This window comes from Schistocerca nitens, chromosome 10 (assembly GCF_023898315.1).
Source record: "Schistocerca nitens isolate TAMUIC-IGC-003100 chromosome 10, iqSchNite1.1, whole genome shotgun sequence".
NCBI lineage: Eukaryota > Metazoa > Arthropoda > Insecta > Orthoptera > Acrididae > Schistocerca > Schistocerca nitens.
In genome coordinates, this window is record NC_064623.1 from 230970805 (window position 1) to 230987792 (window position 16988).

The window sequence follows — 16988 nt, forward strand, 5'->3', positions numbered from 1 at the left end:
AAAACAAATACCCAATTGAATCATTTTTTTGTATAGTGACAATAGTAGAAAAGCCTAAATTTTAGTTATTTGAACGTTAACTATTATAAGTAATGTGTCACTTAAAAAATAGGAGTGTTAATTTTTTACAATCCAATGTTTAATTAGGTTCGAAACATTGTTTAGGGTGTGATGTCGTTCAGGTGTAATGGTGGCAGGAAGTCTCAGCGCTTCCGGACCAGAGCATACGTACGGATCAGTTTAAGTGCTAACCCACCCGTAAGGTATTGTCGGCAAGACTGCCGGCACTTCTCCGAGCGGTGGCGGCGGCATCGGTGGTGGTCGTGGTGGTGGTGGTGCGGTGGTTGGAAGCACAGGTGGGTAGCACAGTGGGCTCGCATTCCGAAGGACGGCGGTTCAAACCGGCGTCCAACCCTTCAGATTTACGTTTTCCGTGATCTCCCTAAATCGCTCCAGGCAATTGCCGGGACGGTTCAATCGCAAGGGCACGGCCGATTTCTTTCCCCATCACTGACACCATCGGAGCCTGTGTTCCGTCACTAATGACCTCGATGTCGACGGCACGTTAAAGCCGACCCTCCTCCTTCCGCGGACTTGCAGCGAGGTCAGTGGGCCTGTCCTGTCGGTGGGAGGCGCGATAGAGGCCCGCGCCGGGACACGCCCACGGCTTTCGCCGGCTATCTGGCCTCCGCCCTTCCTCCAGAAGGCTGGCGACCGAGAGGCACCGCATGCACGACCCACGCCAAAAGGGGCGTGCTACATATTGTAACTGATCGTGGCCCTTACCCTGAACATCATCGTTGTTGTTATTCTTCCTCTGTCTTATACAAACTTTAGGCTAGGGGCTCTCTGTCGTGACCTGAGCATCGTCCTTCAACTATATGTTTGTCCTCTGCTAATAATGTTCGTCATTCCAATTCTCTTCCTATCTCTTCCTCTCATTTCTTCCACTTTTCCCTCTATAATTATATGCCACAGACAATTCTTAATCATTATATGACCCAGCCAAGATTTTTTTCCACTTTCTGATCGCTTGCAGTAATCTCCTTTCTTCTCCTATTTTCTTCACTACCTCTTCATTCTTCATTCTGTAAATCCGCTTCATCTGTAGCATTCCTTTTCACAGTGGCATTTCAAAAGTTTGTGAATATCTTTCTTCTTTCTTTTGAACTGTCTGTGATACGTATAAGGTTACGCTCCCGACGTAACATTCAGTAAATCTATTCCTCAACTCCAGTGGAATTCTTCTGCATGTTAGTGACTGCTTCACGTATTCAACTTCTTTCTTTTCGTTGCATATCCTCATCCCTATTTGTTCTGTACAACTTCCGTTCCATTTCATGAAACCTCACAGGAACAGAAAGGATTTAACGTGTTCTTTTTTCTCGCAGTATGTTAACTGGAACTTCCTTATCGCTTACTCTTATCACTTCTGTCTTTCCTATATTTATCTTCAATCTATGCTTCTCGCCCTGTCTTGGAATACTCTTCAACTTCTTTTGTACCTGCTGTCCTGATTACGCCGGCACTGCTCGATCAACTGCATATTTAACTGTCTTTATGTTTTCTCCTCAAATTACAACGGATCTTGCATTCCCTATGACCTCACCATTCTTATCCATATATGTTGTGACACTGATCATCCTAGCCTTACATCCCTTCCAATGCTCATTTTTTACGTCTCCTCATTTTCTGTCACTTTTGCTTTCTATACATGTTCTTTAATAACGTCCTGTCTTTCCAGTCTATACCAACATCTTTTAGAACTCGCAGCCGTATTCTGTGCTCTATCGAAAGCCTACGAGTGTTGTGATAGCTTTGGTAACACGAATGGCAAAATTAACCATCCTATAGCCTTTGCATTCTCTTTTGTGTTGTAAATTCTGTTTACTACCCCCAGCAATCTGACTATTGACTTTGGACCTAAGACTATCAGTGCTCAGATGGTATTGAATCACGGCCCGTTGTTTTTTTTTTTTTTTTTTTTTTTTTTTTTTTTCTGGAGCTCCTGAACTGCTTTCTCCAGTTCCTATTTTCTTAGGATCTCGGTCTTATAAAGTCGTACTTCTTATAAAAGAGATAGAGGGCGCCACACGTGCGCCCTGACGAGGCTGTATACTAAACTGTAAAAGATTTATTGAAACGTTCCCTCGCCTCGGAACCTGCGGTCCTCACGAACACAGGCAGCGTCGCTGCGTGAGTGGTACCGTCTCCTCGGTTTGACGGTGCGCATTATTGAAGGAGAAATGCATCCTAAACTGGACGCTATTTATTGGCTTCAAGTAGACCTCGTCAATTAAACACTACCGGCAGCCAGACAGCATCTGCACGCTCTAATATGAGATCTCTCTCTTCCGAAAACGTGGGAGCGATTACCGATTAATACGCTGCCCAGAAGAAAACCACCTCCGTACCAGAGGCCGGCCCATATCGTTTCGACACTCGTGTCTTTCGGACAGCCAGTCTGAGGGGCAAAGCACAGTCATTTCCGTGGATCACTTGTACTCCAGCTAAGGCGCTGCTCCCTGCCCGGAGTTTTCACAAGCTGCCATCGTGGAAAGCCACCAGCCCTTATGCTCCGACCCCAAACCACGTAGACCGACTGGTGGGACTCGGCGCGGCAAGGAATGAAAACTGTCAGAATCGGAGTGAGCAACACTTCTTATCGTCTGTGGAGCGTATGACTGCAGCAAATCAACTCGACAGTTTGTGTATACGTGGGAAAACTGAGGTGAAAAACGTCGCGGGGTGGCGATGTGCGCATGTGCAGGTCGCGGTAGTACGGCGCACGAGGTGTGAGGGGGCAGCCCGCTGGCGCAGTTGTGATTCGTACTCAGGTGGTTGACGTGAAAATGCGGAAAGGTGTCCGACTCGATCTCGGCTGCACGACGCGAATTAACACAGTTTGAATGCGTAATTGTAGTTGCAGCTAGACGCAGGGGACGTTCCACTCCGAGATTCACGGTGTCAAGACTGTGCCGAGAATACCAAACTTCAGGCATTACCTCCGGTGGACGGAATTCACTTAACGGCCGAGAGCAGCTACGTTTGCGTAAAGTTGTCTGCGCTAACAGGCAGGAAACACTGCGCGGAGTATCCGCAGAATTCGATATGGGGCGTACGACGAACGTATCCATTAGGACAGCGCTGCGAAATGTGGCGTTAGTGGGCTGCGGCAGCAGACGTCCGGCGCGGCGCCTCTAGCAGCTGGGAGCACACGCGACGTCGCGTGCAGCGCCTCTCCTGGGCTCGTGACCCTAGACGACCGGTCAGATGAACCTCGACTCCAGTTGGCCAGAGGTGGTGGTACGGTTCGCGCGTGGAGCACTTTGCACGCTGTTGGTGGCTTCATAATGGTGTGAGCTGTTTATACGAGTGAGTCCTCTGGTCCCACCGACTGGAAGTGGCCACGTTCGGCTTCTTGGAGACCGTGTGCAGCTATTCGTGGACTTCATGCTCCCAAACAAAGATGAAATTTTTCTGGATGAAATGCGCCACGTCATTGCACCACAGTTGTCCGCGATTGGTTTGAAAAACGTTCTGGACTATTCGAGTGAATAATCCGGCCACCCAGATCGCCTGACACGAATCCCATCGAACATTTATCGAACATAATGCGAGATGAGGTTGTGGACAAAATCCTGCACCGGCAACCTTTTCACAGTTCTGGACGGCCTAGTGCAGCACGGCTCAAGATTTCTGCAGGCGACGTCCAACGATCTGTTGAGTTCATGCGGCGACGAGTCGTTGCGTTACGCCAGGGAAAAAGGAGGTCCGACACAATATAGAGAGGCATCCCACGACTTTTGTTACCTCAGCGTATGTGAGTCAAATGGGTTCAAATGGCTCTGAGCACTATGGGACTTAACATCTATGGTCATCAGTCCCCTAGAACTTAGAACTACTTAAACCTAACTAACCTAAGGACAGCACACAACACCCAGCCATCACGAGGCAGAGAAAATCCCTGAACCCGCCGGGAATCGAACCCGGGAACCCGGGCGTGGGAAGCGAGAAGGCTACCGCACGACCACGAGATGCGGGCTATATGTGAGTCGAAGAGGTGACGGAATGGCAAAAAGGACCTGTCGTATTTGGACGTGCCCATCATCACACCGTGAATGGAGTTGCCCGATATGTTGGTGTATTAATGTGGACTCTCCAAAGCGTGTTCTTGCAATGGTGGCGCATTCACAACCACGTAACACGGCGCAAGAACAGCGGTCGTGAAACGATTCAAACAGACAGGGACTGGGGGCAAGTGTCACGCAGTGTCAATGACAATCAGTTTCGGACCCGAAATGAATTGCTACTGCCACGTGAATGCAGGTCTGTCTCAACCAGTACGCGGGCGACCATTGCCACGATAGTGGACATTCGGCGTCTCTTACCTGTGCAGTAGCTGCTCACAGCGGCACAGGAAGCTGCAAGTCGTGAATAGCCTTAAAAATACAGAAACCGGACAGTAACTGATTGTTGGTGCGTAGTGCGGTTCGACGCGTCTCGATTTCGCTTCTGTTGAAATGGTGCGAGGTGTTGAGTGCAGAGACAGCCGACGAGGCGATTAAATCTTCAGTTTGAGGAATATAAGCGGGAGGTCGTTCTGTGTTTCCCGTACCATAACCTCGATCCACGTGACTAGTACCAAGGACAACATTATCGGTGAACGGGTGTTGTCCTTAACTGCGTCTTCATGATGGGTTTGCTAGGACACTTTCATCTTCCAATACGCCAAAACCCACGTCTTTAGGGCTGATTGTGTGCGGTGTTGATTTGACGAACATTTAGTACTCTGAACCGCTAAATTGAATGATCCTAATCGCTTAGGTAGTGAGTGGGACTATTTGGAGCCCCACGTGAAACATTCTTGCAATTTATAAATTTTGTCGTCTACATAAATAAAAATCAATTACCCGCATGTATCAAAGTTCGTCACCCGAGAACAGCTTGACCAACGTGGTTGATATATTTCTTGCTGTGTTTGCTATTGTCAGGACAAGATTTGTGTGAAAGAAAATTTTTGGAAAATCCGACGGAAAAGTCTGAAAGTAAAATCACCTGTAAAAGATCGTCACTGGAGAACGGCTCGGTCGATTTGGTTGACCTTCTTTTTCTTAATTGTGAATAATGATGATATTTTTGGTGTAAAAATGAAAAGAAAAAAATTGTCTTCAGTTTGACACTTCTGCTGTTCTCGCAAAAAAAAAAAAAATCAGTTTCATCAATTTTAAGAAGTGCAAAACACTGATAAATTTAGGTTTTATATTAATTTTAACTTTGCTGGTCAAATCAGTTCAGTACACCTCAGAATTTAAATGAATAGAAAAGAAAAGAGGGGTTGGGGGGACCCTGAAACTGTTATGATCACTGTGTTGAAACTAGTAACTATTGAAAGCATTAAGCACTCAAGATTTCCTATATATGAATCACTATTCTTTTTGTCTTATTACTTCCTCATTTAACTACCATTATTTTTGTCTCAGATTGATTAAACTTCATTACTAAACCACTTTCAAAATTATCTTACAACTTTGTCAGACCTCTGTTCTTTGCTTATATTTTCATTAACAACAAAGTACTTTAAACATCATCCTAACATAGATAGGTCTGCAGGTAATTCTTATTAACATTAACTTTAAATCTTCATTTCGGGACACTCGGATTGCACAACATGTGGAAAGGACCCTGTCTAGGTTAGTGATGAGGATGACTAAATGATAGGAGAATTGTGGTAAAAGTTAAGTTGTTATTGAACATTCAGGAACAAAATTAACACTGGTCCACACGAATACAATTCTGAAAGATTCAACCTGTTCGTGTCGATGCGGCGGTTGGCGGGCGGCGAGATGGCGAGGCGCACAGCACACATACAATCACAGCTATGGCTCTTGATGTATCGGCACTTTGCTTCTTCTTAGCGTCGCAATCCTTTTCAATTTAGTGCCTATAGAATATAGCCATGCTGTATAGTCGTCGGAAACGGCACATCCGAGGCTCAATGAAATCACGTTTTCCAGGAGAGCCTCCTCGATCCAGAACGTGTTACTCAGACCGATGCCCAACTCCGACTACCACTGCTGAGCCCGTTATGCCGTGCCGCGCCCGTGTGCATTTTCCCGCGCTCGCCTGCCATCCACCTTTTACCGCTCCCCTACAGACAGGGTATTCACCAAAGGTTTTGCACTCCACATATCCTAATACATTGCCTACGTATGGACCAGACGCACAAGTTCAATTTTAACATCTTACAAAAGTTTCAACATTTCTTACATTTCCATTTTGTTATAACATTGCTTCACATCGAAAGTTGTTTATAGTGTCCTCAACACAATGACACGAGAAGAAAAAAAAAGAAATCAAAACATTGCTTACACTAATTTATCGAAAGTCAGAAGAAAAAATTATTATATGTACAGTTGTTGTTGTTACAACTGGACACTAACTTTGGTTGCCATTAACGATCAGAATTTCTGAGGATTTTGTGAAAGCTCGTTTGACAATATTGTCTTTCTTTGTTTATTGTGCAACTAGAGTAGCTAGCGGTTCGTGCACCCTTCTCACGCACAGTTATTTTACGAGATGCTTTGCCTCTTCCGACACAAATTGTAGCACTGCTTTCAGTGGCACGCGCGTGATCGTCGAAGAACTTTCCCTGCGGCTGAGGTGCGCGCAGCACTGCAGAGGCGCGCCGTGCAGTTACGGGATCGCAACGAGACCGCTGCACGTGCGCAGGTGTGCAGGCGGCAAAGTGGGGCGGACTGTGTGAGCGCGCCGGTGCCGGTACGTTTCGCAGCGGCAGCGGCCGCGCCCGGCCTGGCCCCCAGAGTGCGTGCGCCCCATGAAGGCCGGGGCGGCCGCGCAGTGCGCCCACCTACCGCCAGGGGCGCTGGCGTCGCCGGCCTTCTGCGGCAGGCGGCGCCCACCGCCTCGCAGTCACTCGTCAGCTGGCGAGCTGTCGCGACGTGTCGGGTCGTTCGTATGCAGCGTGCAGCAGGCAGCGCCAGCGTGTCCGTGTGTTTCTCAGTCACATCAGGCGGCAGCGTCCGGCTGCGAGAGCAGAGCCATGCGCTGGTTCGGCGAAAGGAGCAAGTCGGTGGACGAAGGCGGCGGCGCGGCGGGCACCGGAGACGGCATCTTCAGCAAACTGCACCTGGTAGGTGGCGGTTCCTCTCTACACGTGTCGTGCGGGCCAGTCGTATTCGTCTCTGTCGCCCACTGGCCAGCCATTGCAGCAGTTTTCTTTTCCACAAAATTTAGATCAGATACAAAATCGTAAAGATATCGGCAATCGTAATCTGTCAAATTAAATGTTCGGCCGCAGGAAAAGAACATCGACCAAAACCGAGTAATCTTTTCGTGTTTGTGTGAGGACTGGTATGTTGTAACTCAGGTACCCTCGATATCCGTTCGTTGCAGAATGTAATGAGGTATCTGTCGGGCTGGGCTAGTACTTGGATGGGTGAACGCTGTTGGCAAGCGGGATGCAGCCAGCCCTTACGAGACATACGGCCGGGAGAGCGGTGTGCAGACCACGTGCCCCTCCGTATCCGCATCCGGTGACGCCTGTGGGCTGAGGATGACACGGCGGCCGGTCGGTACTCTCGGTCCTTCGTGGCATGTTGGGGCGGTGTCCAGTGTAGTTGTTTCTTCTTAATCTCTAACAGACTACGATCTTCCGTGCCAACCGGACTGGATTCCGAAAAGCTCGGTCATGCGAAATCCAACTCGCACTTTTCTGAGATGACATCTCGAATTTATGGATCGACACAGGTAGATGCAGTATTTATTGGAGTCCCAAATCACAGGATTTAGCTACACGTGCAACCTCGCTATCGAAAACACTATCGTATGGCGGTATCAAGTGAAATTTGGGTTGAGGATTTTGTTGAAGGGAGTATGCAACGTGTTATATCGAATGGACGTCATCGACATACGTAGAAGTAGCTTCAGGCGTGCCCCAGGGTAGCGTGTTCAGTCCCTTGCTGTTTATTACCTTATGGAAAGTATTAATGCGAGGGCGTGTTGAAAAGAAAGACCTCCGAAATTGTAATGTACAAACTGATAAAGTTTTTTTAAGTAAAACAAACTTTATTGACATTCTGCACCTTAATTCTTCATGTCTGCTTGCCCTGTACCGCTAGAGGGCTCCGAATTGTAGCGTGTGACGTGATGGTGTGCAGCGTAACTGTGTGTGCGCGTCAGAAACAGCGAGTTTCGCCTCGGAGGAGTTCGACTTCTTTTTCTTCGGCGCGACTCTGCTGGGCCACACACGAGCGCCGCGACACCCGCGGCAGTCCGATGACTCGGGCTCACGTCGTGTCATCCCTTATTCTCCGTACACTCCCGACTTGACTTCATCCGATTTTCGTCTGTTTCCATAAGTTAAAGAACGTGCTCGAGGACTTGACTTTAATAGTGACGAAGCCGTGCAAAGAGAGGTGAGGTTCTGCCTCCACCTACAAAGTCAGACGTTCTACAGTGACGGTATCAAAAGTCTGGTGTCTCGTTGGAAGATACGAGTACGTCGCTAGGGCGACCAAGTTGAGAAACGAATGACGCAGACATGAAGAATAAAGATGTAGAAATTTAATTACGTTTGCTTTAAGACATTTCACATAAAAAATTCGGAGACATTACTGTTAAGTTATGTATAACGTACTGTCTGAAAAATAATTTGCAACAACATTCAGCCAGATCGTGACAGGATTTCTATATAGTGTAAAGATTCGCTACTTGCTTTAAATGTTCTGAAATGTAAAATAATGCACTTCCAGAAACGAATAAAGCTTAGTATCCTATGACTGCAGTAAAACGTGTCACAGTTGGAGTCGATCAGGTCATAGTAGGGAAATGGAACGAACACGTAAAACGAGCAGTAGATAAAGCAGGTTGAAAACTTGGTTTATCGATAGAATACAAGGCAAATGCAGTCACTCGTACGACTCATCTTACAATATTGCTGAATTCTGTGTGCTGCGTAAAAATGGAATTTTTTTATATTTTTTTATGCGGTCCGCCACAGTTCCTCTACTGTTGTAACCTTTTTATCTCACAGTAACAGTTGCATCCTACGTCCTCAATTATTTGCTGTATGTTTGTCTTCCTCTATTGTTTCTACTCTGTACAACTCAGTCCCGTACTATCGAAGCTGTTCTCCGATACCCTAGCATTCCGGCCCTTCTTCTTGTGCGTGTTTCCCATACTTTCTTTCTATGGCCGATTCTACGGAGAACCTCCTCATACCGTAGCCTACCTTATCAGTCGACCTTATTTTTAACATTATTCTGTAGCACTCCATCTGAAATGCTTCGATTGTCTGTTCTGGTTTTCTCACAGTCCGCGTGTCACTAGTATGCAATACTGTGATTCAAACGTAAATTCTCAGGAATTTCTTTCTCAGATTGAGGCCTGTGTTTCATGCTGCTAGACTTCTCTTGGCCCGGAATGTCCTGTTTGGAAGTGGCAGAATTCTATAACATCATCTACTTCGTAATCACCAATCCAGATGTTAAGTTTCTCGCTGTTCTCATTTCTGCTTCTTCTCGTTACTTTCGTCTTTCTTCGGTTCACTCTCAGTCCATATTCTGTACCCATTACACTGTTCATTGCATTCAACTGATACTGTAATTCTTCCTCACTTTCTCTGAGGATGCCAGTGTCACAGCGAATCTTACCATTGGTATCCTTTCACTTTCCATTTTAATCCTACTTTTGAACCTTTTCTGCATTTCCGTCATTGCTTCTTCGGTGTATAGATTGAACAACAGGGGCAGATGACTACTTCCCAGTCTTACAGCCTTTCTAATCCCAGCACTCCGCTCTCGATCTTCCACTGTTATTATAGGACTAACGAAGGACGTTGAGTGTGTGCAGAGAAGGGCAGCACGAATGGTGACAGGTTCGTTTGACCCGCGGGAGGGTATCACGGAGATGCCGAAAGAACTGAACTGACAAGCGAGTGAAGGTAGGTGCCATCTGTAGCGTGAGAACCTTCTTACCAGGTTTCAAAGACCGGTAAATAAGGAATCTAGGAAAATAGTAAGCCCCCTAAGTATCGCTCTCGTAGGATCGCAAAGGCGAGATTGGATAACTTACAGCGCGCATAGAGTCATTTGAGCAATCGGCCTTGCTGCGCTTTGTACGTGAGTGAAAAGGGAAAATTCCCTACTACTGTTTTTTAAAGGGCGTCATGTACGCCGATGACTGTAGAAATTATTTATTTGACAGTCGCTTTTGGGTCACGTATACAGGTGATCGTCAAACGGGCACAGTGTGACGCACCCTCTGCCATGCACTTCCTAGTGATTTGTAGAGTGCAGATGTAGGTGTAGACCTGTTGCCTTTTTTGTTAGAAGCTCGCACACCAGATGTACCCCCCCAGGTGTATCAATTTTTCTGAGATTTGATCAAACCACATATGAGAAATAATGACACGTGTTCGAACACAATTTTTTTCAGGTTTGTAGTTGCATTTCCGGAAAAGTACACGGACACTAGAAATGCTATCTTTGTTTGTGTCTTAGGCAACTGGAGAAAAGTTCCTGTAGACTTGTAGCCTCGGTGAATAGTGGAAAGGAGCGTTTATCGTCTGCAACTTGTATCAGGAGCTTCTGCGGGATATTTACTCACCGTTTTGCCTAGTAAGCTCTTAGAAGCCCCACACATTCAGAGTTAAGGATGCGCCTCGTAACTCGACAATCGTGGCTCCTAACTGTCACTAAACCTGCGGGGTTCTCTACTGTTGTAATCGAGAGAAGAAACGGGGTGTGTTAAATTTTAGACTGAGTAAGCAGACACTGCCAGTAAATTTATCGACTCCAGACAGCGGAAGGCTCTCACCTGAGCGGCCTCAATTCTGTACCGGACAGGCACTCCAAGATATCTTACGTGCTCGCCACTTGTAACAATTAAGGCCTCGTTTTGCTGCACCAGTGGTCTCTCTCTCTCTCTCTCTCTCTCTCTCTCTCTCTCTCTCTCTCAGTGATAGGAACCGCTGCATCAATTGTGAATTTCAATTCGAAGGATTCAGCTAGGCGTGATAAATTGAAATTCGGAATTTCATATGTTTGCTTGCTCTTTATTTGCACACGGTCGAGTGACGTTAACGCGACCACCTGCCAAAAGCCTGCATAGCTATGTTTTGCAGCTCTGGCTGCTGCGAGGCGTGCAGGGGCGTGGAGGCCGTGTGGAGGCCGTGCCGTGGCCAGCTGCCGGCTGAGGGTCCGCGATACGAAAACCCCGATCGACGTCGTGCCACTGGTTCTCGACTGCCGGGGAGAGGGCGCACGGTACACACTGGTCCCAGAGCTCGTGCGAGCCGTGCCACACCACACGCTCCACTCTACTGCTGGCGGATGCCAAAATAAAACAGACCTAGCCGTGGACAGGATAGGTGTTGACAGTCATCCGGGGGACGCCATAAAGCTTTCCCGAGACCGTAGTGCCGTATACGCCAATTATCCTCCGTCCTGAGGGGCAGAAAAGGCCCCCAGTCGCCACTCGGTGGACGTCCGCTGCGCTGCTGGCGTGCAGACTGCGGCCTTTGCCGACGACGGCCGGCCGCAGCCCCTGGGCCGCCAGCTGCTCGGCGCCTGCGCCTCTGTTCGCCTGTACGGACCTCCGCTACTGTCTTTCGCCCTTTTCGTCCGTGACACGTGGCGCACTACAATCGCCTTGACGCCGGCTTTCGATAGCGCCATTTAGCATTCGCGGTATACTTTAGCCACGGCGTCACGCGAACAGTTTACGAACTTTCACCCTCGGACCGAAAGCCAGTGATCGTGTGCATTTCGCCGTCAGACAAATCGCTCTGCTGTCTCATTAAGAAAACGAGTGTGCTGTTTTCCGCGTCTCCCCGAGACGCTCTACGCACCGTCCAGCGCTAGTGCTGCCACCCACCGTCAGTGAGTGGTTATTGCACGCTGACGTCAGAGATAGCCGGTGGTCACGTTAATGTCTCTGGACCTCCCCCCCCCCCTCCCCTGCCCCCGCGGTACGTCGTCACGGAGATGATGAAGAAGCCGAACGTACGACGGTAGACATCAAGTAACCTACTTACCGAGTTTTAGGAACTGGCATTAAATGGAGAACCTGGGAACATACTGCGACGGAGCCACGCATCGTTCCCGTAGGATCCGCCAGGTCAAAATGAGGGTAATTATACAAGTTGGGATGCATCTCATTCAATCTTCCAGCCCTCCTTACGCGAGCTGGACTGGAAGAAGCTCTGATAAGTGCCGGAAGTACCGCGTCCTCGTATAACACACCAAGTCCAGCGTCTCCAGAAAAGACGTACGCAAAGCGCTGCGGCGTGCCGAGTCGATTCTGCGTCAGCTGGAAGCAGAAGCGCAGGCGTGCGGAACGGCAAGACCTGCCATCGACTGCGAGTTCAGCCGCACCCGGCACAAGCCTGAAGCCCACACGCCGTCCTACACGCGGAATTTCTGAGAGCCAAGCATTTGCCTGTTTGCCTCATCTTGCGCACTTCTGCCGCGCTTTCGAGCATCGCAGGTCGAGCAGACTGCTGATGTGGCCACAGTCTGGACCCGCTTCAGGAGATTCACACCGGAACGTCAGTTGACTGAGTGGAGCAGGGTACGAGAGTTGATAAAAGACGAGGCTGTCGCCAGGAGTGCCTGATAGGACAGACTTGGGGGGAGTGTGGAGGGTGTCTCGACGAACAACTGAGCCACCGTCCCAGCCGCAACGCCACCCCTTTGCCAGCAAACGCGACATCGTACGACGGCGGACCGCAGGCGGGGTGTCTCGCAGTGTCGTTTGTTATTCGGTCATCTCCAGTGGAGAAGAGGCAGCTAGCTGCTCGTCTCGTACCAATGCGGTGCTCTGTAGCCTCGGTGGATGACGATTCGACGCGGCTTTCCACCTGCAGTGTATTTTTCTCCCGTACACCGAGAAACGTGGCAGCTTTTAGAGGGTCCATTGCGTTTTCGAGTTTGTTCAACGTCTTCTGCCACGCGTGCTCGATAAACACCGCACACTTTCAATGAACGTCGGTTGTAATGAATGAATTCAGATAGAGTTTACGTTTGGTTATCAAAACTTATACGCCGGCCACTGTGATGTGAGGGAGACGGCGCTTCGTCCGACACGCCGCGCGCCGTTGTCTGGGCCACACGACTGGCTGGCGGGCTGCGGCGTGGCGTGCGTGTGGCGCGGCCTCTGGCGGCTGCGCAGATGTGTGCCGCGTTCTCCTAACAGGGACGCCCGCTCGCTGGCTACCTCGCCGCTTTCGCTTTTAAACACCTGTCGCTTCTCCGTTTCATTCCTCTCAGTCCAGGCGCCCCCGTGAGACGCGTACACCGAAAATGAACTTGACGTTCGGAAGTAATGACTCCTCCGAGACGTACTACCGTCGCCTTTCTCCCGCAGCACAAACAGTGATTCGTGATTCGCAAGCGTGTAAACGTATTGACCGAAAGTGTAAGGAAAAATTGTCCGTTCCAAGGTGCAATGCCGTGCGTGACGCACGAATGTTGCGGCTAGAAGCGGCGTACGGTGTGAAGTTGAGGCGCGGTATCTGAGCAGTCCGTTACAGACAGGTGCGTAGCCAACTAGATGGCGGTTGACCCACTTTGGACGAGGCGTGATAACCAGTACAAGACACACGTGCTCTCGCGTATCGGGGATTACACAGTAACCCGGGTTTCGGAGGTCAGAAGCGGCCACAGCGCATCTGCAGTACCGCAATGTCTGCACTCACGTAAACCGTCGCACAGGGCGACCACGAATGTTTGGCCAACGTACGTCGAGCTGGCTCAGCTGAGCCATAAAGGCCGATCGACAGCTTGCTGTTGAAACTGACCGTCGCAGAGTTGTATACGGGTTGTCAGGCACCCGTTTGCAGCAGAACTGTTCGGTGAGAGAGGATGCAGCTGTAGCAGCTGGCGGACGACGTCACGTGCGGTGTCTCCCCACTGACTGTGTGGACACCTGTACACCTCCGCGTGTTGTCTGACAAAATGTGTAGAACTGATGTACAAGAGTGTGCTTCAAAGCAATGCCTCCGAGTGTTGTATTCTGTCCTGATTGTCCGTTGAGGTATTGTGTGTCATTCGTATTACTCGGTCATCATTCCCGCTTCACTGACGGAAGGCCGCGCGGAGTGGCGCGTGGTTTGAGGCGCCATGTCACGGATCATGCGGCCCCTCCCGTCGCAGGATCGAGTCCTCCCTCGGGTCTGTGTGTGTGTGTGTGTGTGTGTGTGTTGTTCTTAGCGTAAGTTAGTTTAAGTAGTTTGTAAGTCAGGGGACCGATGATCTCAGCAGTTTGGAATTCACACACACACACACACACACACACACACGCACGCACACGCACGCACGCACGCACACACACCGACGCAAGCTGCAGCCCTCCGCCGCTAGAGGCCTCTGAATTGTAGCGTGCAACATGGCGGATTGTAGCGCATCTATATCAGTGCGTGAGAAACAGCGCGAAGCAGCGAGTTTCTAACCGCAGAAAACTGAACTCCATGAAACGACTAAAGCTGTGTGAGGTGACAATTGTATCGACGTCAGTAATATGCGGCGTTGGGTTGTTCGTTCTCGTAATGAAGGAAATGGTGGTGCCAGTGAAGAATTTCGATCTCAGTTCGCTGCTAATGGTTACCTTCCCATCACCAAACATCGCCGGCCGGGGTGGCCGTGCGGTTCTAGGCGCTACAGCCTGGAGCCTAGCGACCGCTCCGGTCGCAGGTTCGAATCCTGCCTCGGGCATGGATGTGCGTGATGTCCTTAGGTTAGTTCGGTTTAATTAGTTCTAAGTTCTAGGCGACTGATGACCACAGATGTTAAGTCGCATAGTGCTCAGAGCCATTTGAACCATTTGAACCAAACATCGTTCATACAATCACTCACATAGTTTTCAGCATCAAATAATTTATTCTGTTGCTGTTACTACATTATTTCCTCACTCTTTACGTCCCTGCAACAGAAGATCCGTGTCCACCGAACTGCTGTCTGTGCAATATTTGTAAGTACTGAACTTTCAGCACAGCGATGAATTGCTTGTCCTGCTAGCGGCTACGTAGATCTGCAATGGCGAACTATTATCCACGTTTGTTTAGAGAAGCCACTGAAATATATACGAGGTGTGGCTAGAAAAAAAACGGACTAGTACTGGTGAAACAATAAAACGAATGCAATAAGGCTGAAAGTCGCGTGGCCTGTCACGTGACTCTCGCTCCGCCTACTGCTCGAGTTTCATCTGCCTCCTGCACTCAGTCTGCCCGTGGCGTCTGTTTTAAGTAGTTGACGTTTTGTCTGTGCGTCGGAAAATGTTGAGTGTACAGAAAGAACAGCGTGTTAACATCAAATTTTGTTTCAAACTAGGAAAATCTGCAAGTGAAACGTTTGTAATGTTACAACAAGTGTACGGCGATGATTGTTTATCGCGAACACAAGTGTTTGAGTGGTTTAAACGATTTAAAGATGGCCGCGAAGACACCAGTGATGGTACTCGCGCTGGCAGACCATTGTCAGCAAAAACTGATGCAAACATTGAAAAAATCGGTAAACTTGTTCGACAAGATCGCCGTTTAACAATCAGAGCAGTGTCTGAGTTAACAGGAGTTGACAAGAAAAGTGTTAGGCAGATTCTTCATGAAAGTTTCAACATGAACAAAGTGTGTTCAAAAATGGTTCCAAAGTGTCTCACAATTGAACAGAAGGAACGCCGAAGAATGATTTGTTCTGACATCCTGGAAAACATTGAAAGTGATCCCACCTTCTTACAAAATGTTATTACTTGCGATGAATCGTGGTTTTTTACTTACGATCCCGAAACTAAACGCCAATCGATGCATTGGAAAACTCCTGGTTCTCCACGACAAAAAAAAAAAAAGCACGAGTGTCAAAATCGAAATTCAAGGCAATGATGATTGTTTTTTTTTAACATCAAAGGGATTGTGCACATTGATTGGGTACCAGAGGGACAAACAGTGAATCAGCATTACTACATTAGCGTCCTGGCTACCCTACGTGAGCGAGTACGGAGAAAACGGAACGATTTGTGGAAAAAAAGGTCATGGATCCTTCACCAAGACAATGCCCCAGCTCACAGTGCGTTGTCAGTGAAGACGTTTTTGGCAAAACACAACATTCCCATCTTAGATCATCCACCCTACTCACCTGATTTGGCCCCCTGTGACTTTTTTCTTTTCCCTAAAGTCAAGTCAGCTTTGAAAGGAACTAGATTTGAGACTGTTGAAGCAGTAAAAGAAAAAGCGACGGAAGTAATGTATGGACTTAACGAAAATGATCTGCAGCATTGCTATGAACAGTGGAAAATTCGTATGGAGCGGTGTAGAGACCGAGGAGGAGAGTACATTGAAGGAGATAACATGAAATTGTAAATAATTGTAAATAAATGTTTTTTCCAGCATCAGTCCGGTTTTTTTCTAGCCGCACCTCGTAAACATGAGAACTGTTTTAAAATAATACAAGAAACCATGAAACTTAATAGTATATGGATAAGTACCATGTGCCTATAATCAAAGTGCATCTACTCACAGAGGTCCACTGTGGGCTGTAATTATTGCACGTCAGCGGAACTTGGCAGATAGAGTTACGCTTTAGTTCGGAACCAATTTACGCTGGCAAAAATTAGTCCCAGTTTTGGCCACAGCGTGCAAATCTGGCGTTGTGAATGCAAGAAAGACGCATAGATATCTTTTTACGTGCAGTGGATTAGGAACGTGACATGGGCAGAATAGGTCAGCTAGTGGGAAACGCATAATGTTGATTTTATTATTAACGCCCGCTTACACAGTTTGTTCAATATGAGCATCGGAGACTGGATCAAATGCTGCATCTTTCAGGGGGGGGGGGGGGGGGTAGGTCGCCAAACGGGCCGACTTGGAGCAGGCGAGGCACCACTGTCTATACTTTTACAAATAAATTCACAAAACGTTGTCAGCATGACCAGGAGCGATTCACGATTCACACTCATAGCAGTGGAAGTTCAACTGC

The 16988-nt window shown here is 48.4% G+C and overlaps 1 protein-coding gene across 1 annotated transcript in view; it reads left to right on the forward strand.

The window, feature by feature from the left end:
* The first annotated feature begins 6952 nt into the window (after positions 1 to 6952).
* The window catches only part of LOC126210179 (disheveled-associated activator of morphogenesis 1), a 515367-nt gene continuing 505331 nt past the window's right edge, over positions 6953 to 16988 (forward strand). Inside the window, exon 1 of the mRNA XM_049939341.1 lies at positions 6953 to 7153. Within this exon, the coding sequence (XP_049795298.1) occupies positions 7064 to 7153 (90 nt within the window). The 5' untranslated portion in view covers positions 6953 to 7063. The remainder of the gene's footprint in view (positions 7154 to 16988) is intronic.